The sequence below is a fragment of the Netta rufina genome (assembly GCF_964035555.1).
Source record: "Netta rufina genome assembly, chromosome: 28".
In the NCBI taxonomy this organism is placed as follows: domain Eukaryota; kingdom Metazoa; phylum Chordata; class Aves; order Anseriformes; family Anatidae; genus Netta; species Netta rufina.
The window spans coordinates 2,494,881-2,520,658 of NC_140152.1; the positions used below are offsets into that span (position 1 = coordinate 2,494,881).

General features: G+C 42.0%; 1 protein-coding gene across 1 annotated transcript in view; it reads left to right on the forward strand.

Annotated features, from left to right (window-relative positions):
• Nucleotides 1-25,778, forward strand: part of LOC311219390 (fibrillin-2-like) — a gene marked incomplete at both ends in the record, with an annotated part of 114,671 nt that overhangs the window by 16,999 nt on the left and 71,894 nt on the right. The window contains 4 exons of the mRNA XM_084302510.1: nucleotides 4,328-4,410; nucleotides 6,716-6,814; nucleotides 12,013-12,108; nucleotides 14,690-14,785. Of these exons, the coding sequence (XP_084158636.1) occupies nucleotides 4,328-4,410; nucleotides 6,716-6,814; nucleotides 12,013-12,108; nucleotides 14,690-14,785 (374 nt within the window). The remainder of the gene's footprint in view (nucleotides 1-4,327; nucleotides 4,411-6,715; nucleotides 6,815-12,012; nucleotides 12,109-14,689; nucleotides 14,786-25,778) is intronic.

Genomic DNA, 25,778 nt, shown 5'->3' on the forward strand with positions numbered 1-25,778 from the left:
AAAGAGACACCTGCAGCGTATCTGCTACACATCTGCTGCATATCTGCTGCATGTCTGCTGCACATCTGCTGTACATGTCCTGCTGGGTCTCTGTTTTCTGTCTGCTGTGCTCTGGATTTGCTGGGTGTGTGCTGCACATCATCATTGTGACTGCTGTACATCCACTGTGTTTCTGTTATGTCTGCTGTGCATCCACTGAATATCTGCTGGGTCTACTTTATGTTTGCTGTGTGTTTTCTGAATGCATGTTGTATGTTTGCTTAACGATTGCTACATGTCTTCTGTGTAACTCCTTTACATCAACTGCAGTCATGCCAGAGGTGAAAAACTTGTGGATGCCTACGCAGCTTATTCAGGGTATTCTAGGATCCACCAGCCTCTCCCAGCCAGGAATCTGTTGCCCTAAACCACTGCAAGTTCTTGCCAAAATACAGACTGGAATCTGGCAAAGGGACTGACTCTACAGAGTGCTTCTGATATTGGCTGTTGTGCCCAAGGTACACAGCCAACCCAGCACCCTCTGCCTTCCCACTCTTGGCTCACTGCAGAACCTTGAGAAAGGAAACCAGAGGAAGAAAATATTCAAAAAATCCCCACCACTTAGGCAAAACTTTGAGGCAGAAGCAAAAGGAAGTTCAGGAAAACAGACTGATGGCACACCTACTATCACAGACACCTTGGGATCTGAGGAAGAACAAGCAAGACAAGTTCTGAAGTAGGCACGTCATGGCATGGGAGGGAAGTAAAGACATCCATGGTTAAAACAGTCTCTACAAGGGCACAGGCAAGGTTTGGGATGCTGTTTTAAAGGAATGAAGGGAAGATGAAACAATAACTGTTTTATGTGTTTCCCTTGCTGGTGGCAGAATACCAGAGGGTCCATTTTGACATCTAAATTCACATCAGGAGCAATGTGTGCTATTTTTAAGGGTACAAGAAGAACAGAATGGAGGTCTGTACTCAGCTGGATCATGCTGTGAAATCAGGCAGTTTAATAAACACCAAAAAGAGGGGGGAGGGGGAAGAGGGGCTTTGTGAGAACAAGCTAGATCTGACCAGAAACTAATGTTTGAGATGCTTAACTTGTTTAGAAACAGCTAGAGAGGTATTATTTTATGAAAGTTTATGAGAGTTGTTCCTGCAAGGTGATTGGAGATATTGACTTGCTAACTTTTTCTTTTTTTTTTCCTGAAAGCCATTTTTGGAATTTCATTTTTTCTATGGCTCTTCACTGAGTCACTTCAAAGAACATATTGGCATGTGAGGTACTCTGGCCTCCCTGGGAGGTGGAAGCAGATGCTCAGATTGTTTTAGATCTTGAAGTCCTTTCATCTATAAAGGTCACTTTTTTTTTTTCTTTTTTTTTTTTTTTCCTTCTAGATGTAGCCAAAGAGTATACAAACTACATAAGAGTTTAGCAGCGGTTTGGTTTTGATGGGCAGTTGGGGTTCAGTTTTTCAGTTTGCTGAAACGATGAAACACGAGCAAAGAAAGCCTTGTTTTCTGGCTTTTAATGTAGATGTTCTGATTCCGATCTGAAAGTACCAGTCCCAGGAATACCCAGGGTGAAGGCAGCTCTCAACTAAGGCTCTGTAAAGGGCTTGTTCCCAGGTGTGATTTCCTCACAGCTGCCATCTGCAGCAACACAAACCAGTAGCAGAGGTGTTAGAAACCACCAGGGAAATAAAAAGAGACTGTTCTGTGGAAAATTAAATGAATTTGCTGATCTAGCTGAGGAAAATGGTCATATTTTCAGAATAAAAATAAAAAATAAACAAAGCAGCCAATGCTTTTGTATAAGTTTTTTTAAAAAATCAGAGTTTTTCTTTTGCTACAGTCTGCTACATCCATACATTTGCTCCCACACTGAGTAGCCATATAACTAGAGATATTTCTACCAGTAGCTGAGATACGCACATAGCTGTGGAAGTGTATTTCACAATGAAATGGGTTACAGTGAACATAGACTTACAGAACATCTGAGATGGGAAAGGACCTCCCCTGCTCAAGCAGGTCCATCCAGAGCAGGTTGCCCTGGCCCATGTGCAGATGGCTTTTGAAGATCTTCAAGGAGGAAGACTCCACTGGCCCCTGCCCAGTGTACAGTCGCCCACACCACGATGATGTGTTTCGTAATGCTCAGATGGAAACTCTGGTGTTTCAGAAACATCCCAAACTACATAGCAGAAACTTCCTAATCTGATTCATTCACATAAAGCCACCCTCTCTGTGCAATGATGGTGATAGTTACAGATTGTCAATAACCAGCCCCAAGCAAACTGCTGAAGTGGTTGACATAAAATGTAATCAATAAAAATTAGAATGAGGATAGCATAATGAATAACAAACGATTTAAAGTTGGGTCCATGGATCCTGATAAATTAGTTTGATATTTTCCTTCCCTCGTCAAAGAGAAAATGAAAGGGTGATAGAGCCTACATTGGTCTATTTGGAAGTGACTTCGCTCAATCCAGCAGTCAAAGATATAACAAGATCCAATGCCTGAAACTAAAAGCTTGTTTAACTCAGACCCTGAATAAAGCCATTTTAACAACAAGGATTACTGCAAACTGGAAAACTACCAAAGTGTATTTTTCACTCTTTATTTGAGTTCAAATTCTCATGCTTCTCTAAAAGATGTGATCCCTCAGGGACTGCACAACACATTGGAGGATTGCTGGCCAGTGTCCAGCCAAGGTTTGAACACTGTCTACACTTATGTCTCTACTGCCATCCCCCATGTTTGATCCTTTGGTAGAGCCCTAGCGTCTCTGCAAGGGGCTGCGTTCTCAAGACTCCACACTTGACAATGTCACAAGACTATGGGTATCACATGGGTTTGTGGCTTTCTTGTTTTCTTTTGGGAAATTTTCTTTGAAAGTCTGTTATTTCATTTACAGATGTGTAGCATGGCACAACATTGTAAATGCCATGCTGAATTATATGCTTGGGCTGGTTTTCTAGCTTTCTTTGATGCATAACATTGATTTTAAAAAAAAAAAAAAAGGAAGATGAAGAAAACTATGTCCAGCCTGTCTGATTGATGGTTTGGAATGTGCATGACTTTGCCACTCAGAAAGGAAGAGCGGGACTTTATCTAACACACACAGGGCTGATGAGATATGTGCACAAGAAACAGATGCCCTTGCCCTGTTCAGGTTATCAAAATACCCAGTTGCCTGTGATTTCTAGGGTTGTCTGGTGTCTAGGTCTTGTTGTTCCTATGTGGAAATGTGTGTCTCCAACTGGCTGTGTCTAACTTTGTGGATATGGCCCCATTCTTATACTGGGAGCCTACATACATGCTCTGGGTTAGTGAAATGGTGGACTTGTCTGTGCCTCAATTCCTCACCCCTCCATAGTCCTAATAGGGTCACTCTAAGCCTTTGGGGCTCTGTTTTCTTCTGGCATCTCGGAGGTGCAGGAGTGGATCTGGTGTCAGCTGCTATGGTTGCAGCAAACAAACCCCCTCACCATGAGCAGTTTACAGAAAAACGTGCAAAGAGACATTTACTCCAAATGCTAATGAGCATGGAGATACTGAGCCACATAAGCTTGACCTCTCCGGACAGCCTGATGGACTTCAGGCAGCTCCTGCAGAGTCTCTTTTGTGTCTCTCAGTTTGGAGGAGGCACTTGTGTTGGACACAAGGAGGTGACAGCTGTACATTTTGTGCAAGCCATCGGATCAGCAGGAAGCTCATGTTCCTTAGAAGCTCATTTTCCTTAGAAGATTTCTTCCCTTCCTTAGAAGGAAATTTGTCCCTCAGAGGGTTTTGAGGCACTGGAACAGGCTGCCCAGAGAGGTTGTGGATGCCCCATCCCTGGAGTTGTTCAAGGCCAGGTTAGATGAGGCCCTGAGCAACCTGATCTGGTGGGTGGCAGCCCTGCCTGTGGCAGGGGGGTTGGAACAAGATGATCTTCATCCAACCTTTCCAACCCAGGCCATTCTATGATTCTGTGAAGCCAGTGGTTGTCAGAAAGAGCTCCTTCTGTGCAGCTTGAGCTCTGAGCTCCATGATCCTAGCACAGCGCATTATAGCTGAAACAACAGCAGTCAAATGTGCCCTCAGTTCCCTTCACTCAAATGCGTAGCTAATTGGGGCTTTCTGCACAGGGAGGTCAGGAGTCAGTTATTAAAGTAGTGTATGTTGACTCCATTTGGTGGGAATTAAACATGGCTTGTTTAAGCTCAGAGTGAGGGAATGGAGTTTGGCAGAGAAATGTCATGCAAGAGACTACTCAAGTGCTCTCATACAGAGATAATAAGTGCTGAATATCCAATGGCACTGTACAGAAACAGAGGAAAAATTGTTTTTAATTTTCAGACCCAATGTCTGTGGCTCGAGGTTCCACTCCTACTGCTGCCCTGGCTGGAAGACGCTGCCCGGAGGGAACCAGTGCATTGTCCGTGAGTATCAGTTTTCCTGTTAAGGGCACCAAGGGAGCTAACTGCCATGTGGGAAGGAATACACATCTCACGCTTCAGCATATGACAAAACATCTCATAATCCACTGGGAAAGGAGCAGTGATTGTTGGGAGTTCTCATCTCTGCTCGCCTTGATTAAAACAGGGTTGTTGCAATTGGTCCCATTTAATGCATGGCCTTTTGTCTCCTGCCAAATTGCCACTTTGTTCCTTGTTGCTTGACAATTTGTGTGCCTGCTTAGAAGATTAGCCTCAAAGGAACACTTTTAGTGACTCCAGAAAAGTAATTTTAGAGCTCTTTAGTTAGATGAAATAATTTAGCTGCTCAGACAAGATCTAGATGGTGCCATTGGAAGCATGTCGTCATGGGAAAGGGTCCACAAGCAGGAATTTGTATTTTTCTTTCATTGTCCTCTTTCTAAAGGAGAATGCTGATTTATATAGATCACATCTCTGTTTTTGCAGATAGCTTTGCTATTTGGAGTAGGTCGTTGTTATATACTCAAGTGCTGATATACACCTATAAAATCCATTAAGGGGCTTAGGATCTATGGCTCATTTCTGTATGGTAAAGGCATAAGCTATGGGGAGATGAAGGAGTCTGCCCTTGGGAAGATGTTCCCATGGGAATTGCAAGTCAGCTCAGGGGTAAATAAATGAGATTCTTACTGGAGATGATAGGTGTAATTGACTGGCATTTGGTCATGCTTCATGCTGAAACATAGCAAACACACACTGTAAATGCATAGTGTCCTGAATATATTAACTGTATCCTGGACACACCAAATAGCAGATAGCACTGTAGGATGCTTATATCTCCCCGTATTTTAGCTTTCTGAAGGAATCCTCTGCATTAGAGCACACTTGGAATGGCTTTTTGCAAAACTTCCTAAAAATAATTAACAGTGGGAGGTTTCAAGTTGAGGAAAAAAATAGGGTCATCTTGCAGAATCTCTGACACAATACAGGTTACATATTTCAGAAGATACTCCACCTTCAGAGATGAAACTGCAACTTAGAAAGAAGTCATCTTAGTGAGAATTGCCTCATGTTTCCTAATACCAGTATTTCCTAATGTCAGGGATCTCAGATGCACAAAACCGAGCCCAGAGCCACAAATATTCTCCTCTTAAAGGAAATACTTTCAAGTGTATTATGAGTGATGGGAACAGTTTATGCATCCTTGTGCACAGTGAGTAACCAGCGCCAGTGTCTGAATGCCTGCATTGGGCATTCTACTCACTAAAAAACAAAAGTGAATAATGACTCAGGAGTTAAATGCATTTTACTTCACCCCTGGTGGTGGTAAGATACAGAGTTATGCATCCTTTCTTTTCCTTACGGGAAGAGACAAGCAAACTCAAAAAATCCTCTTTACTTTAGGAAATCCACTGCCCTGTAGGCAGTGGACGCCCCGTGAAGTATTCAAGTCTTCAGTTTAATGCTGGTTCAGTTCACTGCTAGTTGCAGTGAAGGGTTAAGGAACTTACAACCAAATGGCTGCTCTGTGGCATGCAGGGTTAGCAACATTCAGGGTTGTCTGCTGACTTTTCTCATAGCTGTAAAACATGCCATCTGGGCTGGAGGTCCTTGGGGAACTGTGCCTTATAATTGTATTTATAAAAAACACAGAGATGAGATAGTTTCACGAGACTCTAATGAAATCTGTGCTTACACAGGTGGAACAATACTGTCAGCTCTTGGCTCTCATGGTACAGGAAGGGAAAGAGATTAGCAGGGGTCCCAGACAAGAAAGGATAGATTGATATGAAGGCATCCTGCTGATGCATCTCTGGCTGACTCAGGCTCAGCCCCTCATTCAACAGGAGATGCATCTCAGTAACAGTCATTTAGCTCAGTGCCAAACTACAGACTGCAAAATGCTGCATGGAAATACCCAAAGGAAAAAAAAAATAATAAGGAAACCTGTTTCAGTATGAATGTCACTTGTCTCTGATAAGAAACATTTTTAGCAGGTAAAAATAGTGAAAGGTGCCACATTTTCCCCATCCTCTGCTAAGTGAAATAGAAATAAGGCAAAGGGCCTAGCCAAAGGGTGTGATAAAAGGAAGATTTCTCCAGGAATTCGTGCCCTGAGAGTGAGGGAGTCCTTCTTACTGTTGCCCTGCCCACAGCAGAGTCCTCAGGAGGTGCCACAACTTCCTCCCCAGTTTCTTCTTCTTAAAGCAAGGTGAATTCACACCCTTTTGGCAGCCAAATATGAGCCTGTGAGGAAGTTCACAGACTAGCACCTTGTGCTAATCACTGTCTCCTTCTCTTCCTCCAGCAATTTGCAGGAATTCTTGTGGTGATGGATTTTGTTCGAGGCCAAACATGTGTACGTGCTCCAATGGACAACTTTCTCCTAACTGTGGCTCAGCTGGAGGTAAAAAGACATTGCTAGTGATTGTCCTCCCTCTGGATTAGTTATATGCTCTCTTAAAATTTTCCCAGTCACAATGGGCAACAAGGTTGTAACCTGATTTATCTTTTTGTTTGTTTATTTTTTGTGATTTCTACTACTTTGGTATAAAAAATCATACAGGATACAGAAATTGAATTTCCCAGCAGCAAATAGCAACACTGCTGCCAAAGAGCCCATCCACTCTTGGCTGTTCCTTGAAATTGAATTAAATCTGTCACTGCTTTTGTTAACCAAATAATTATTTTTTCCAATGCTAAGTTTATTAAGTTTTGGTAGGCTGTGATTTGAACATCAGAGAGAGTTGCCGAATGTTTTTAGAAAACTGCAGTGACACAATGAAGTTATGCACTTGTCAGTGTTGGGAATGTAGAAATTCCATTGCCACTTTTTCTGCCTTTTTCTCCCATCTCAGGCTTTCAGGACAAAGACCTGAAAAGTTCTGGGAAGAAGACTAGGTGGATGAGGTTTCTGTTAACATAGCACATAAGCAAACTATGGAGGACTTGGAGGAGTGACAGTCAAATATCCAGACAGCAATCCCCATAACCCTCTAGTAATTCTTGCAGGATGTATTCAAGGCTAGAGCAGGCATACACTCCTTTACTCTGCAGCACATGACTCTGCACAGAAAGCACTTCTCCTGTTTGAATCTAAAACCTGATAGCTAATGGTCTTGTACACTCAATAGTGTTTCTTTGTGCCCCTTTTTCCACTGTGATGAGATGGAGCTGGGAGTTACGGTAGGTACTGAGCTGGTTATGATTCAGTAGTCATTGTGACGGTCAGTAAAGCCAATCATACGGTGAGTTAGATTAAGGGGATTGTGGCAACAAAGTCAAGGGAAGGTGTTATCCCCTCTGCTTGCCACTAGCATGGCTGTTGCTGGAATGCTGAGTCTGGTTCTGGGCTGCCAGTGCAGAAGGGATGAGAAGAAACTAGATCTGCAGTGGGTTGCAAAATGGTTGCTCTATAACATGTGTCCTTAAAGGTGAAGGTGGGGGAGCTGGGCTGATTTAGTTGAAGAGGAGTCAGTGAGGGATCCAGTCGTAGTCTTAACTACTGGAAGTGCATCTACAAAGGCAGTGGAGCCAAACCCCTCTCAGTAGTGGCAGGCAAGATAACAGAAGTGTCTGGCCATAGGTTGCAACTTGGGATGTTCAGGTTGTACACAAAGAGAAGTTTCTTACGCTGGAGGGTGGTGCAATGCTGGAACAGGTCACCAGAGGTGTGGAAGATCTCCCTGCTTGGGCAGTTTCAAAGCTTGGCTAGACAAAGTCACAGCCATCCTGATTTGTGGGGAGGCTGAATGGGGACATCCAACAAGCCCTTGTACCCACACTCATGAGTCTGTACATAATTATATGAAAGAATGCCTTACACCGTGTCTTGAACTGGAATAGTTCAAGTAGTTCTGCCTTTGCTGGTTACCTGCAGAAAGCTCCAGACACTTCTTTCTACTCACTAAACAGCAGAAAGAAGCAGTCAAAACTATTTGAATCCTTCACATAAGAGAGAAAACGGGTCTGGATATCAAGCTCTATTGCCCATACGTGAGAAGAGCCAGTGAGTCCTGTAGGATCTATGTGTGCAGCCCCTCATACTCCCTTCCCTCACTGTCCCAATCTCTCCCTGGGCAGACAAGGGGCATCTGTCTGAGAAGCATCACTGAGTGCAGGTTGGTTTGACAGCCTCAGAGCTTGTTGGGTGCAGATAATTGCACTCCTGCTGGCAAGACGAGGGCCGCCACCAGCACAGAGACCACCCACCCAAGTCAGTGCAGAATATGCATAAGCAGATCTGCCTGAAAGGGCTTCATTTGTTTCTCAAATTCTCGTGAATCGGGGCTGGCCTGCACTCCAGATCTCCAGATGTGGGCAGGGATATTGGGTGACCATTTGCACCTGAATGTATAAGTGGTCTGTCCATACATACATGATGACAGTACTCAAAAACACCAGCCAAAGAAACAAACAAAAACCTGCAAGCAAAGGAGCAGAGCTGTGTCTCTGTTCAGAGCTGTGTATTGTTTTGAGAAGGATGATTTTGTCAGGACAATGCAATATGCAGATTTTAATGGGATTTTATAGCATCTTTTAAGATCTCGTGGCCATTTCTAGAGACAACCCAGAAATTTATTTCCCATTATTGCCCATCTGTAGGCAAACTATTGTTAACGAAGTGACTTGCAGGCATCTGACTGAAGGCCAGAGAACTAGACCCCTCAAACCTCAAAACCACATTCGGGGCGTGACTGAAAGAAGAAAATTCCCAGAATCTAGTTCCAAAGCGCCACGTTGTCCTACAACACTACAGATGTCCCCAGAAAGCGCACAGTGCTGAAGCCTATGCGTGCATAGCTCTGCAAACCTTCCCAAATGCTTTGCTGAATGGAAGGTGCTGGAGACACAAAAGTTTCTGGAGTGAGGGTCCATATGTTAGCAATCACAGAGGAATGCGAGGAATGCTGTAAGCAGTATATACATTTGGGCACAGACCTGGCATTCCTCTGAGCCTGGGGTGGATTTCAGCATGTGCTCCGGGTTGAGGGTGGGGGTGGAGGGGTAGGTTTCTCTGCAGAGGCTTCGTTAAATCTGGCATTCATTGTGGGGATGTTTAGATCTGCATTTATCATGAATGCTTCAGGGAGGTAAAACAGACAAATAGTGCATTCCAGAGGCAATAAAAGCCACTCTGCCTCTCTCTGTCATAACAAAAAGTTCGGTTTCTTACTTGGGAGAGTAAGGTATTTTAGGAGTAATTTGCAAGTGACTGTTTAGATAGTAGTAGTCAATAAGCGGACATAAAACCTGTCTGCAAACTCCACTGCTGATGGCTGGCAGAACAGCTGCAGACACTGATCCTTTAAAATAAAATGTAGAACTAATCCAATCCAATGGGAAAAGTTAACTAGGGAGAACTGTCATTCTTTTTCCTAGAACTTTGGTCTCTGCTTGGAAAATCCTGACAAAGAATAATAGGTCTTTAAATTCTTATTTGAAAGATTTTCTTCAGCACTCTATATCTAGCAGACCCTTTGATGCTAGCCTTGGAGATAAGTGAAATGGTGATGGGACCTCAGGGCATTTGGGATTACAGCAAAAGTAAGAAATGGGACCTAAGCAGGGCTAGAAATAGTGTATTTGCCAATTAGTTGGAAAATTTCTGGATGAGTGTCAAGGCTTTTCTTATGTGCAGAACCTGAACTACTAAAATTTCTTAACTTCACCAGATCTTACCCCCTGCTGAATGCCTTGAATGCAAAACTCGGGAGACTCTGTAGGGAAAAGCTCCGACAGACGGACAACTCTGACAGACAGACACTTCCTAGCTACTTCTTCCTACTGTCTCTGGGCAGCCCTCCCAGATTTGTTGTATGTAATTGCTTTCCCAGTGCTGATTAATTGTAGTGAGGGGTGTAGGGTAAGAATGTGCTGGAAACACAGCCATTTCCCAGAGAGACTGGTCTCATGTCTGACAATCTGGGCAATGCTTTGAAGCCTCAAGCTCAGTTTCCTTAATGATTAAGCTTTCATCTAAATTTGGCCTGATCTCCAGCCACGGAGCAATAGGAATTGTAGACATCATGACTAATTCAAACCATACTAGAAATGCATGGATTAAACGTACAGCACATGTGCTGAGCATGTTGAATGCAAAGCCCTGAGACTTCCCATTCCACTCCTTCTTCCTGTCAGGCTTTCTATGAACAAGGCGTGAACCATGTAATTATCCTTATTGGATACTTCTGACTTCTACTACCTTTTGGGCAGCCATTTCAATTATGCTAACCCTAACCCTTCTCTTTTGGAGCTGATGTTACATGTACAGAGAATACACAAGCCACATCTGAGTATCCACTCATGTATGCACTCTCCAGACCCAACTTCCTCAAGCTGCCAAATCACAGCTCTTCCTTTCCTGGCATGCAGGAGCTGTAGTGTACATGCTGCAAAACAGTTTTCACATAACTTACTACAACCTGAGGCACTTGCAGTTTGAATTGTCACATGTCACAAATGAAGACTGCATCGTTCAGGCATTTCATTAAAGAAGGAAAGCTGTTTGACCTATTTGTAATTCAGTGTTTAGCAATAAACCACCCCTTTGTGGCTCTTTTATTTTAATACCACATCCTTAACTGTTGAATAGTGATGAAACAGTTAAAGCCAATACTAGCTTTGTGTCTACGTCAGTGTAAAACGGACTGACTCTTATTTATTACTATTGTTTTTCTACAGTGTTCACAATCAGTGTTCCATAATCTACTGTAAAAACTGAACTCTAACATAGGAAGACTATATAATACATGCTTTTTTTTTCCAGATTCGTTGAAACCTTGTTTTATGAGATGAATCTCATCAATAAGGCCACATAATCACTGTAAAAGGAAAAGAGATATCTTAAAAGTTGATGTTTTTCCTCCATGAAATAAATTACACCCCCAAAAACATCTCATAGGTCTTTTAACATGCTTCTAATAAGAAGATGTTTTAAAGATTGACAGCCCAGAATGTGAAAAGCATATTTTGAAAATGGAGCAAAAATCTAAAATAATAATAAAAATATATGAAAATACTTGAAATGCCATATCCTAAAAGAAAAAACAGAATGTTTAGAATGATGGAGTCACCAAAGAAAGGGAAAATATGAGTAATTATGCCCTTACTCTCAGTCGCATAAGCTATGGCAGGACATTCTGTAGAAAGGACAATGTCCTGCCTTGTCCTGTACAAAATGGACTTGAAGAATCACATCCCCCGAACTGCTCATAGTTTTACACTGCCTGTAAGACTCGTGGCTTTTCATTGTCTCAGCAGTTCAATACTACCAGGTACAGGAACAATAAAAATACCTTCTGTCTAAGGGCTAAGGAACAGACTATGGTGTTTATAGTTGTAAGAAACTCCGGGGTGATTATACCTCAGTAAAAGTGCAAGCATTTAACCACACTGTGGGCTCATATCCTGTCATGGGAATTCAAGTTAATTCATTTAACTTGGAAAAAAGAAAAAAAAAAGGACATTTAATATCACCCTTAGTTTGTGCCCTGAGACATGAAGAAATTAAGTTTTGAACACCACTTATTTGTGAGGTATCCACTTCCTGTCACAGATGATTTTTTGCATTGTCTTCTAATATTTCCCTGCTCTTCTCCACAGTCCAAACCTGCAATGTGAGGTGCATGAATGGTGGAAGCTGCAATGATGAATCTTGCCTCTGCCAGAAAGGTTATACCGGAACATACTGTGGACAGCGTAAGTACTTGCAACACGTGCTGTACACCTTACACATACTGATGTATTGTTTGCAGCTCAGACTTTGATGGCCTCGCTATATTCTCCTCTCCATTGGAATCTCAGCTTGCTCTCTTTAGGAGACATGTTACATTTGTTCTGCATGGCCAGGCTGGGAGAATTGGTGCCAATGGTTTGTGCAACCACCCTTCTGGTTCCACACAACTGCACATCCAAACTTCTGTGTGGCATTTAAAAGACCCCACAGTGAACATACCCCACCAGTGCTGACCTTAGCATGCTGCTGATCTCAAAGTCAAGACCTGCCATGACTTGTACCTTTTTTCTGCGGAGTATGAAATGAGTTTTAGATTGAGGAAACTCACGTCATAGACAGTAAGGAAGTTGCCTTAGACTGCACATGTCCTGGCTCTCAGCATGAATCCCCCATGCCAGGAAGAGCAGTTGCAGGCTTTGCTGATCATCCCCTGTTTTCCTACAGTGGACCATGCTAGTATAAATTAGGTGTTGTTTTTCTGTAAATATTTTTAGAAAAACACCTTGAGTATTGTGTTCAGTTTTGGGCCCCTCACTCCAAAACGACATTGAGGCCCTGGAGCATGTCCAGAGAAGGGCTATGAAGCTGGTGAAGGGCCTGGGACACGAGCCCTGTGAGGAGCAGCTGAAGGAACTGGGGGTGTTTAGTCTGGATAAGAGGAGGCTCAGGGGAGACCTCATTGCTCTCTGCAACTACCTGAAAGGAAGGTGTGGGGAGCTGGGGGTCAGCCTCTTCTCACTGATAACTAGTGATAGGACTATAGAGAACGGCCTTCAGTTGTGTCAGGGGAGGTTTAGGTTGGAAATTAGGAGAAATTTCTTCTCAGAAAGAGCAGTCAGGCATTGGAATGGGTTGCCCAGGGAGGTGGTGGAGTCACCGTCCCTGGGGGTGTTCAAAGAAAGGTTGGACTTGGTGCTTGGAGACATGGCTTAGTGGGTGACATTGGTGGTAGGGGGATGGTTGGACTAGATGTCCTTGGAGGTCCTTTTCAACTTTAACAATACTATAATTATATGATTTTTTTTTTCGAAAACTTTCCAAAAAGTTCAACTGAAGGCAGACACACCATATGGAAAATTTCATTCTGAATAGCTAAAGCTTGGGAAAGTTATAAGTAAGTGCAAATCAGGCTTTATGATGGAGAAGACTAGGCAACTTTTAATATGTGTTGCTACCAGCTCCACCTATAATATCCTCAACAGAGTTTTCATAATGATTCAGATGTGGGCAACACATCACTGAGAGGGTGGAGAACAATGGAGAGTCCCATTGGCAGCATTCCAGCAAAGCAGATTTCAGCTTATTCAGTTCTAAAATGGGTGTAACCTTTGAAGGCTATGATATGCAGCAGCACCTGGCCTCTCAGCCACTCAGCTGTAATATAATAATTTCACCCTTCAAGTGAGATTATAGTCTTCTGATCCTCAATGTGCCAGTGATGTTGTGCAACTGAGTAGTTTAATGAGTGAAAACCTGTAAAAATAACATTAGGAAATGTTGCAACAGTCCTAATTAGTCACTACAACTGCTGAGATTTTAATAGGTCAGTGGCATCCTGCCCATCTCAGCCTCTCACATGGACTTGTTAAAGTACTTGATCTTGTGTTACATATGAGTGTTGGCCTTTCATCTTCTATTCACTCAGATTATGCCAGAATATGAGAGAATAAAGAATGCCAGCTAGTGTGGGTGTGCTGAAGACAGGTCTGAAGAAGATGAGTATTTCCAGCCAGTGGTACTACACAGTTGCCACAGACAAATCTGAATTGTTCACAGTGAAAACTGAATTTATCTTCTCAACTTTTCTCAGGCTTGTTGTCATTTACCTATTGCTTACAAAGGGACTCCCTGCCCCAGTTCTAACCCCAGAAAAGTTATTTCTGTCCTGAAGAGCATCATCTCCTGACACTACCACCAGACCGAATGAGCACATCTTACCATAGTGTTATGAAGTAATGAGTCAATGCCAATGCAACCTAAAATGAGCACTAACACTGTGCCAGTGTTATCCATCCATCCAATTGTTCCTCTGTTTGCCATGTAGAGCAAGACCACCATGTTGTCCTGATTGCAGATATACTGGTGTGGTCAAAATAACAGGTTTGGTTTATTGTCCTGCTTTACTCTGCAAGGCAAGATGAAATTGCTGACTGGTCCTTTCTCACATTTCATTGTTGTCCTGTTCCCCTCTCCTTGAATTTAAATGTTTGCCTTTATACAGTTTGTCATTTGTATTGATTCGTCTTGACCTTAACATTTAAATCCCAGTGCTGACCTGAATGAGCTGAGATTCCAGAGCACAGGAAATCCTCTCAAATGAAATGAGAGTTTATAGCCTTTTTATAAATGGGTTCACTCATAAACAGGAAGTCATTTTCTGGGAAAAAATATCACGCTTTTCTCTGTATGTTCACTATGTGGAGATTCTTGACAGGTGAACACCACAAAGTAGGTGATATTCCAACCCTTCCCAGCACCACACAGTTCATGCTGTGGTTTTACTGAGAGCAGAAATCAATCATTTCTATTTCTCTTTCTAAACAGCTGTCTGTGAAAACGGCTGTCAGAACGGAGGTCGTTGCATTGGACCAAATCGTTGTGCATGTGTCTATGGATTCACTGGCCCCCAGTGTGAGAGAGGTAAGAAACATATTTTCATATTATCACTGACAGAACACAGCATTAGGAGTTGTATATTCAAGCATATATACTAGGGATACTCAATTCTGAGTGAATTTCTGCTCAATTCCCTGGCATGAAGATTCAGCACTTAATAACAACCTCATGTCCAAAGCAATCCGTGGGATCCCAACTGACTGCATATCTGTTTCGTGTCTGTGTATCCTTCTCATTCCACATGTGGCCCCTTGTGGCTCTTTTGTTAAATATATATAAATCCCTGTGCTCAGTATAAAAGAGGTATTTTTCTCTTGGGCATTCCCTTGCTTCTTGTCTTGGTAACCAGGGTGTGGCTTGGAAATGTGAGGAAGGCCCTTATCACAGCATCCTCATAAGGGAAGGTGACACTGTCAGCCTCTTCGTAAACACTAAAAGGGAAAAATAAAGTAAAACTTTCAAAAAATTTGGTGTGGTGGATCAACTCAGTCCAAGCACACATCCTGTGTCTTGCTCATTCCCCTCTCCCTTGGGATGCGGAGAAGATAGAAGGAAAGCAAAAAGACTCATGGATTATGATAATGTTAGTTTAATAAGGAAAGCAAAAGCTGTGTGTGGAAGCAAAGCAACACAAAGAATTAATTCACTACTTCCCATCAGCAGGCAGATATCCAGTCACTTCCTGGGAAGCAGAGCCTCAGCATGTGTAACAGTTGCTTGGGAAGATGAGAGCCATAACCATGCTATTTTCCCCCTTCCTCCTTCTTTTCCTGAGGCTGAGCACAATGTTATATGGCACGGAATATTCCATCAGTCAGTTCAGGTCAGCTGTCATTGCTACGTCCCTTCCCAATCTCTTGCCCAGCCCCAGCATACTGCACTGGATGTGAGGAGCAGGGAGCTGGGGAAAAAAAGTCAATGCTGTGAAAGCACTTTTCATCAACATCCTAAACATTAGTGTGCTATCCATACTGTTTTAGCCACAGATGGAAAGCTCAGCAGCGTGCAGTCTGCTATGAAAAAAGTTAACTCCATCCCACCCAGACCTAACACAACCAGCTAATTTTGGTGACCATCTTGAGTTACCTTGAACCAGATTTGTACAACTGTCAGAGTTCCCTGATACTACTCAGGACTGCAACTACTCATTGCAGCTCTTGCAGAAGAGTTAGAGACCACACAAGTTAAGACATCACAAGCAAAACGGTCCTTTAAGGATTGGCCATATTGCAGAAGAACTCTGTTGGAAATAGATTGACTGCAGTTCACCAGGCGAGCACTCAGCTTCTGTATCAGTAATATGGAAAGATGTCTCCTGCATCTTTCAGTCTATAGAATCAAACTCCGGCAGCAATTCCCTGAATTTGACGTGTCTTGTCTGCTGCAGGAGGCCTTTTCTTTGGGCTGAAGGAGATCAATACCCTCAAAAAATTAACGATGTCATCAGTGCTAACAGCTATTGATTTGCAAATTAACATGGACCTGAAATCTGAAAGGTCAATATTCCAACCTGTGCAGAATTATTTTTACTATTTAGTACTATATCTATTTGAAAATCTTGAAAACTGTACCAGAACCAAAGGTTTTCCATGAATTTTCTACTATATTTTAGTAAAAACGTTTCAAAGGGAAACATCAGCCAGCTCTGTCTTGTTGTAAATCTCCCTCAGTTCATTGCCAGCCGCTCATCCAGTATGAATCAAAACATCTTCACTAAGAGCCTGAGAATATGCTCTTAGTGACATGTGGCTTTGCTGTATTTCATCCAGCCAGCCAGCATGTGCTGAGTGACTAGATCAGGTTTACCCCACTATGGGTATGGCTGAGGTTTTGGCTCTGAGATATGAATTTTCTCCCTTTCCTGTTGGCTTAGGTGGACATCTCACAACACTGCTCTGATTTGATGTTGGCAAGGGCCAGAGTGGCACAGAGCAGAAATGAAACTGAAACACCAAGATGATGTGCGAACTCCCAGGATTAACATCAAAGTGCCCTGGAAATATTCTGCTTTTCTAGCCTCTCACTTTCCCGAGATTGGGATAATTCTGTTTAACTCCCTGTTCAAAGATTGGATTGTTCTTGAGTTTAACGTTTTTTGTTTGTTTATATTTTTTTTCCAAGTTGGGGATTTTTGGCAATGTGATTTAGAGGGTGAGATAGGAATAACAGTTGGTTTCCGGTAGCCCAGGCATCAGTCAGCCTTGCTTGAACAGAAGCCAGCAGAAATATGCAGAACTCAAAATAGTTGTGCAATGTTCCCTGGGTTACAAAAGTCTCTACTGAACTTCATACTGCAGGTGCCCTATAAAAGGCCTTTGCTGTGGTTTGAGCATCACATTTATTGGATGCCAAGAATTTAAAAAACCTCCACTCACATTTACTGAAGTAACCTTGTATTGTTCCAGTCTCCTCCTTTGTACTCTGCTGCAGAAATTGGTGGACCACTACATTCATATATTTTTTAATACCTCTCCTTGCCTTTCTCAAACAGGCATGCACGCACACACTCTGCTTTATTTATGGAAAGGTATTATGCCAAAAGCCTTTCTCTTTTGAAAACTGTACCTTGCAAGCTTTTTTCCTCTAAAATTCCTGAATGTGAGGTCGAGAACTGTCCATAGAGTTGCTTTCTTTTTTCCTAGCTCACAGGTATCTGAAGTTGATATGGACATTGGCTGTGTTTGATAAGACATGAATGTCTTAAGACATTCTTGTATACAGCAATGGACTTAAAAATCCAACTCACTTTACTTTGTGTGCGTGGTAGGAGAGGGGGTAGGAGAGGGGGTAGGAAAGCCAGCCAAAAATGGGGACTGAACAGGGACAAACTTTGGAGACAGTTTGCAATGTATAAAGTAATTTAAATAAAGAGAGGATTTTTAGAAAGCCTGTAGAGATTTAGTTTGGTCCAGACTTGTACTAAGAGACAAAACAAGCTCTCCAGCTGTGTATACACAGGTCTACCCTGCCAAGGCAAACAGAGCATTTGCTTTTCTAAGAGATGTTAAAAGTTACACTTTTCAAAGAAGCTTCTGGCTGGGAAATCTGTGGGTCTGGTGAGGTGGTTGTGACTGACCTACTGGTAATCGGTAGTGTGACAACGAGGAACTTAACCCTTCCAAGGAGAACTGCTCTCCTGCTCCATTGCTAGACAAGTTGAGATGAAGTCCTTAGCACCAGACTTACTGGAAATACGAACACTTGAATTTCTGTTCAGTTTCTCCTTTTAAAGCAGCCATGGTATGTGACATATTTACAAGCATCCTTGGAAGTCTCCAGTAATAGGAGACTCAAGTAGGAGTCTTGAAAGCAACACAGATCATCCATAACTCTCAGTTTAGCTCTGAGTCTCATTTTATTTATTTATTTATTTATTTATTTATTCTGAAGAAACATTAATTCAAATCAGAACCTAAAACCTACTGGAATTGTAAGTAGGAAGTCCAAGGTTCAGCCCAAGGCTCCTTACCAGTGCTTTCCTAGTATGTCTCATAAGTGGTTGAGTACTCTGGAAATTCCTCAGATTCCTGCTGTGCCTCCACAGGGAGAGAACTTCCAGTAACACCAGTTACTCTTTAGTAAGACATCATCCACTTTTCTCCTTCCCACTCAGAGTAGTTACAGTGATGTTTCTCTTGGGAGAACTGTTGTTAACTACGAAGTGCAGCTCTCTAGCATTAGGCAACAACCCCAGCATCCTTCTTGACTAAAGAGTGCAAAGAAAATAACAGTGACTACCCTCAGCTCTGTGCTGTGACATTTCTACTGATAGGAATAACCTGGCCAGGATGATCAGAACACAGTCAGCTTGCAGAAGAGGGGAGGTAGGATACATCTCTCAATCTCTTCCAGCCTGCTCTTGAAATGGAGCAGTTGGTTTGAATCACAACTGGGTAATGGAGAGGTCTATAAGGTCTACTGCTCCATCCTGAGTCTGGCCCACTAATTATGGTTACTTGGAAAATTCATTACATCTCCACCCTATTATGTTTCTCAGTAAAATAATAGCCATTTTGCTGCAGCATGGGTACTGTGAGGATTCACCAAAGGGTTGCAGGAGAGCTGGTAAGTTAACCACTAACAATGATGACAGAGGAATTGAGGCAGTACATTGGTGGTGAGATACAGCCCACTGCACATTTACTCTTGTCCAGGATCCCAAATTAGCCACCTCCAGGCTGGAACTGGAGTGTTAAATAAAGCATAAGATTCCTCAGACTGAAAAATGATATTACGAGACTAGTCTGTTAGGAAGGACAAACTCAGTTCAACTCATACTGCAGTGGCTTCTGGACCAAGAGTTGGTTTGCCTCCACCACACCTTTTTTTGTAGGTGGAGATGTCACTTCAGCCTAAGAAAAAACACTCTTTTCAGCCTGAAATAAAAGCCAGGAAATGTGTATTTTAAAGACACCCTTATTATCAAAGTTCACCAGTATCTGTGGTTCAAGTATAGCAGAACCAGGCCAGGTGATACCTTACATACAGGTGACACTGAACTGATGACTGCTTGGCCTTGCAACCTGCCAGTATGTTTGACAGAGTTGTCTGTCAGCTCCTCTGCTACTCATCTGTGTCCCTACCAGGGAGCTCAGCACAGGCATAACTAAGAATCTCAAGGGGTTCCAGGAGAAATCTCTCTGGTGCCAGTCTTCCCCATGAAAATTTCTTCCCAAGGTCACCTAAAAAAAATGGCACCATTACTTCAGGAATAGTCTTTGGTCAAATACACATTATAGCCTGAGGGCTGTATCCTCATCAGCAGTGCACACACTGACTGAAAAAGCACAGAGAGGATGTTCCTCTGCAGAGAAATATTTCTTGTAGAATGAGACAAGCTCTGAAAGCAGGGACCTGGGTTCTTCTGCTCAGTCAAGGTGGAGGAAGTGAAAGCTGAAGCAAAACCAGTTCAAAACTGGAAAAAACAGATCATGTTTTTAACAAGGAGGTTAGTTCCAACCGGTTATCTTCCGTAGGAATGTGCTCGATCCCCCTTGTACTACATTGCTTCACTTTAGACTCCTTTGAAGTAGGTGTATCCAGCTGAGCACATAAACTCATGAAACCTTATAGGTGACAGTGATAGCAGTGCTGGGCAGGATTCGTTGACCAAATGCATTGCCTTTAGGATGAGTGTATACAGAGAGGTGATCAGTTCATCCACAGATGTCTGCACTATGGACTTCTCTGCATTTATTCATATGAAGCCCATCTCTGGAATTTTCAGATCAAGAAGGGATGTTTAGCAGGATTTAGGAAAGACTCCCTGGTTGTCATACATTGGCTTCTCTGATGCTGGATTTAAAATCTTTAACTCGCAAAGCAGTATCAAGATGGTTGTTTGTAGACTTCTCTCTGCTGCAAGGCACAGCATGGAGCTGTTATCTCAGATTGTTATATGCAGGGCATAGATACTAAGTTGTTTAGAGGAACACACAGATCTATTCATCCAGGTAATATCTGTGCCAGAGTGCTGGGGTTCTCGGAAAGGCTTATTAGCACTGTACAGACACAGCTCTATTGTTTCTAGGGCCAACATTAGTATACAGTAGTATGGCTTGCACTGTTAGGGTCTGCTTTCATACAGGGGCTAGGGTATCAGTTTAGATAGGCAAGCATTGAAAATGTACACATCTGTGTTGATGAACAGAAGGCATTCAAAACAGATTATAGACACGTTAGGCTTTTAATTTGATTTTATTTTGAATTTATTTTGATATAAACCATAAAAAGAGATCTTTTAATTTTTAAATGATAATAACCTGAGTTCCTGAACACTATGCAACAGCTTCTGCTGCTGTAAACTCAACAAGCTGCATGTTCAACAACTCAGGACTACAGTAAGAGGCTGCTTTGTAATGGAAGCAAGCTAACTGCCTTCACACTTCATTCAGGAAACGCTCCACTTCAGAAGTAAATAATGTAACAGCTAGGTACTCAAAGAATCATAGCATCATTTCCTCCTTCCACTTGACATCTTCAGGGATAAAAACTAGGGAATATATTGTATAACCCCAGCAACATTGGTAACATGATCTCACATTGCATCAGTGTTGGAGGAAAAAAGTATAGAAAAAAAATGAATCTTTGAGGAGAGAGGCCAATTCTATTTAATAGTTTACTTGAACTTTAAAGAAAAAATGAAACGTTGAGATGTCAAGTCTCTGATTTCACCCTCTTTCAAGTAGGAAAAAAAAAAATGTTGCAAAAAAGTGTCAACATTGGTCTCGGATGAAGGTGTGGAAGATTGTCCTGTGTAAGAAGGATGAGGTTTAATTTGCTTTTTTTTTTTTTTTTCCCATACAAATGCTGAAGTCATCACTGTCGATGCCAGTTGCTCCCTTCAATGAAAACATATCTTCTTTTACTCTGAAAAAAAAGGATTTTTTGATAACATTCTTGATCTTTGTGGTGAACTCCTTCATACTTTACAGCATCTCTAAGCTGAGTTGTGGTTGCAGAAGGGTCCCAAAACCTGAAGACCAGGATATCTCCAAAGACACTTGGAGTTCTGCAAACAATAGGGAAGAGGAAAAGACAGTAATTTGGTCATGTAGCTGTCTGTAGTTCCTATCATCCAGTTCAGAAAACCCTCGCTATGTCTCCATGTATTCTTTTAAAGGTTCAAGATTTCCTAAAGAACAACAACAACAACAAAAATCAACTCGTGGCTGGTGTTTTGACTCATCTACTTAAATGCAAGTGAACAAGAAAAGAAGAACTTAAGAATCGTAAACAAAGTATCTCACTTTTTGTTTCTTACTCAAAAAGAGTCAAAAGCTTCAGATGACCTTGCACACCATCTGTGGTCCAGGTCAAGCTGTTGTACCCTACACTGGCTCACAGTTTGTATTAGTGCAGATAGATGCTCCTTGCAGGATTTGGTCACAAAAGACCTTGTGTTTTATCTCCTGAAGACTAAGCTGCACATGTTGCTTATAGTTGTTGTGTCGTTGGACACTGTTTCTCTAATGGATGCTGGGCTGAGAAATGTAAAACTCGGTATTGCTCCTGTCCTTCTAGATAACTCTTTCTCAAAATCTATGAAGAATCCAGAAGTGGATTGTATAAGGATAATAGCAAACTTAAAACTGGCACCCATTGTCCAAGTTCTGGCTCTTCTCTTAGCTAGTACTTGAAAAGAAATCCCTGTCACTGCACACAGCATTGCAAACGTGAAAAGGAGTAAGGATTAGAGACACTGCAAGTCCTAGACATGTAATATCCATGGAAAAGGCAGTTAGTAGCTACTATTTTTCTTTTAGTTCTCATTGCAGGAATGCTTTCTTTCAAAACCAAAACAAGCACTGTATTGGGATGAAATGAAACAGCTTCCAAAGAGCAGCTTCTCACGATGTCTTACAACAATGCACCGGTGTTTTTACGGCACTCATATTTCTCCTATTTTATTTTTTAAATGCACTAAGAAGTCAGCCATTTAGTGTGGAACCACTGAGCAGGACATGGGTGTTCAAAAACTGCTGTGCTTAGGCAGATTAAACACACGATAAAGAGGATTTCTAAGAGTTTGTGTGTGGGCCTCGATCCTGCTCCGTGGCAGAATCTTGGTCAATCTCTTTGTGGTAGGTTTCCAGATGAAGCCACAGCTGCACTCACTGAAGAACAAATCATGTTCTGAATATTTAGTGCTTTTCCAAAAGTGCTGTAAGGTGGCTGGGCCTTAGTATTTAACCAGAATGGACAAAAGCAGGTCCCAGGTAGCTTCAGAAAAAAAGGGCCATTCAGTCTCCTAGTAAACAAGACATGGCACATGTGGAAAAGGACAGATAGCATCTAAATCACAACTTTTTACTTTTTAATTCACCACTTTTTTTACTATTGGTAATGTGCCTGTATTCTTCTTGTATCTCCATTATTTTGCATATATCAAGATGCAATTTTTTATATGTTAACACATACATAACACAAGGATCTCCTTTGATGTGCACTCAGAGCACATCGGAGTTCCCATGATGTGTCTATGTCTGTGTCTGTAGATTCTTCAAAGTTTCAAAATGATTTTGATGTTTTGTTGTTGTTGTTGTTTGTTTTCATTTTTGTTTTGGCCTTGTAAACCCTGGGTTCATCATAACTGATATCATTCCAGTCCTGGAAGAAATCTCCATTAGCGATAAGTAAGACTAACACAAGTCCCCAAATTAACACATTTTTGTATGCTATATCAATTTCTTAAAGATCCTTCCTGTATAGGAAGACAGTTCTTCTCATCATCCTAATTTCTAAGCATATTTGTGTCATTTAATGTCTATCAATCTGAATTCCACTTTTATCTATCATCCTGAAATATTTAACCACTAGAAGAGTTGTTTAAGGAGCCTGTTCCCATAACTGCAGGTGTTTAAGAGCAGGTAACATAAATATTTGTTAGATCTAATTGTGGTAGAGTCACTCTTGTCTAAGGGAAAGAGGAATCCAAAGTGATCTATTACATTCCCTCCAGCTGTAACTTTTCTAGTGACAGATGCTCCGTGCCATATATAAACAGCATACGTGATCCAAAACACCATTTTGTAAAGTACAGATGGATGTTAATGAGTCTGTCAGCATAAACGGCACTTTAATCCACTCAGATTTCCAGATGGTGGGAATATTGCAGAATATTCCATTATTCTTACTTGTAAAGCCTCCCTAACCCATAGAAGACTTATCGTGTGGTTTAGTCTCAGCTTTTGTGCTGCTTCTTCATAATGATTTACTTCCCAAATTTTCAGTTTAATTTGGATGATTAGGAGAAAAGAATCAGCTATACAGGATGTGTCAGATCTCCCTATGTATATGCTAAAACTCTGACAGGAAGCAGCCAACAGTAAACATGGTCCCTTTATTCACTCCTTTTGAAAACTCAGCTCATAGTCCTGAACTTCCAGAATGCTGCTCTAAGTGAAAGAGTTGGTAGAGCTGTACATATTTTGTACCTTCAGCTGAAAACTGACCCAGAGACCAGGCATGCAAGAACATACATCATGGTAACAAGGGGGACCACGAAAACTTTACAGAAATTTAATGATACATGACATAACTCAGAAAGGTCTTTAATCTCAGCCTTTGCATTTAAGAAGATATGTCACATTTATTAATTCGAGGTAACTAATAGAATTTTTGTTAGGGGGATAAATGGAAAAAATACCTCCTCCATACTACCTATGTCTGTGCCTGAGGTCCATGCAGAGTGTGAAACTGAGCCCCAGTCTAGCTGCTCTTCTCAAAGAACAAGTGATGTGGGAAGATACACAGCAACAATCATGGGGGAATAGAGAGAACCCAGAAATACGGACTGGGATGTGGCTCCTGCTTTTTGAAAGCATTTGTATTTGTACTGCTGAGACCATGCAGCACTTTGAAAGAATGAGCAAAGCCTTGACCCCAACACTGGGGAGCTGGGGAAAGACTGACTGAGGGGAGGGAGATGTTACCTTCCTGTCACCTTTTTATTTTTGTGTCTCTTCACTAGGGTGGATTTTATTAGGACAAATGGAGCTGTCCTCTTTGGTCCCATGTTTTGAAGGGTTAGGAGATATGACACAGTTTATATTGTGGAACAGCCTTAGCTTTTATCTTAGATACCCTCTGTGCCTCTGTCTTCTTGAATTCCCTTGTTGTCTCAGAAAAATGCTGGGCATGGGTGGAGAAATGGTCTGTGAGCTGTCATAATATGAGACTGAACTGAAATGCTTCGCCTAGCCCTTCACAGGCATCCCCTGAACTGAAAGGTTTCATCTCTTATTCATTTCATATTAATTCTCTGTTTCATACTAATTCTCTGGGAAAAAAAAAAAAAAAAAGGAAAACACTGGCTACTGTGGCTCATTCTGTCAGGCCCATCAAAAGCTGTCTGAGTGGTGTGAGTACAGTATATGGCTGAGAAATTAATCTGCCTACACCCAGCCAGTGGTTCTTCCACTCAATTCCAGATTAAGTTTGAAATTACTTCATGTAAAAATCTTATAGAGGAATGCTATTGGCAGTGGTTAAGATTTTTTTTTCCCAAATGAGCTTTTTAATAGACGACTGTGTTTACAAAGAGATTTCTCATCCTAGTTTGAAATGAGGCATTTAATTGATTTTCCCAGTACTCTGGTAATGCAGATGGTAAGATATAAAACAGAACTCGTAGCTGAGGTATGTGATAGTGTTTCTTCTTCTCAGCCTGCCTTCAAAGGTGAGGCATGAACTGCCATTTCTCTACAATGGGATAGAATAAGCACTTTGTTAATCAAATATAATCCAGAGAGGAGGATTGCTCTGATATATACTGCTGTAACTTGTAGTATGCTTTTAGGCTGAAAGATCTGGCAGAAACTTCACCACGAGTGGAGTCTAACTCCATAGTCAGTTGTAGTTTGCTATTTTCTTCTTGTGGGTGGGTTTATTTAATAAGCTATTTGTAGCCCTGAGGAACCACATTTCCCTCTCCGCAGAAAGCCAGTCATGGTCAGCTGAGAGCACTGGTGGGATGTAGACACATCCTCCATGTATAATTTTGTTGCATGCCCATAAGCATTCTGGTATGAATATAGATGATCACTTACTACTTTTCTCCCTCTGAGAGGTGGGACAGCACTCCCAAAATGCTGTTGTTTTCTGCTTGGTGCTCAGTAAGGGGCTCAGTTCAGTGCGCACAGGAGAATGCTGGAACAATATAGGTTTGGGTCTTCCAGTCTGTGTAGCTGGCAGCTCATCGCCTGCACTGAGTTAGGCAGAAAGGTGACTGTCATATCTGCTGACTCTTCATCACTCTTGGATGCAGTGACCTGTGGCTTTTTCTCTCATTCTTAGAGTGGGAAGGGGTGTCCATGTGTCCAACAGAGTGTCCTGGTGTTGTTGAATGTGCTTCTCAGTGCATATGGGAGCAGAACATCACTGGAGCAGAAAAAAAAAAAACAAGGTTGTGAAGTACCCGAGTTTCTCACATAGCTAAATCCATGGGTACAAAGACAGCCTCTGAAGAGTGGATCTAAACACATGACACATTGGAACAAATGTGCCAAGGGGCCTG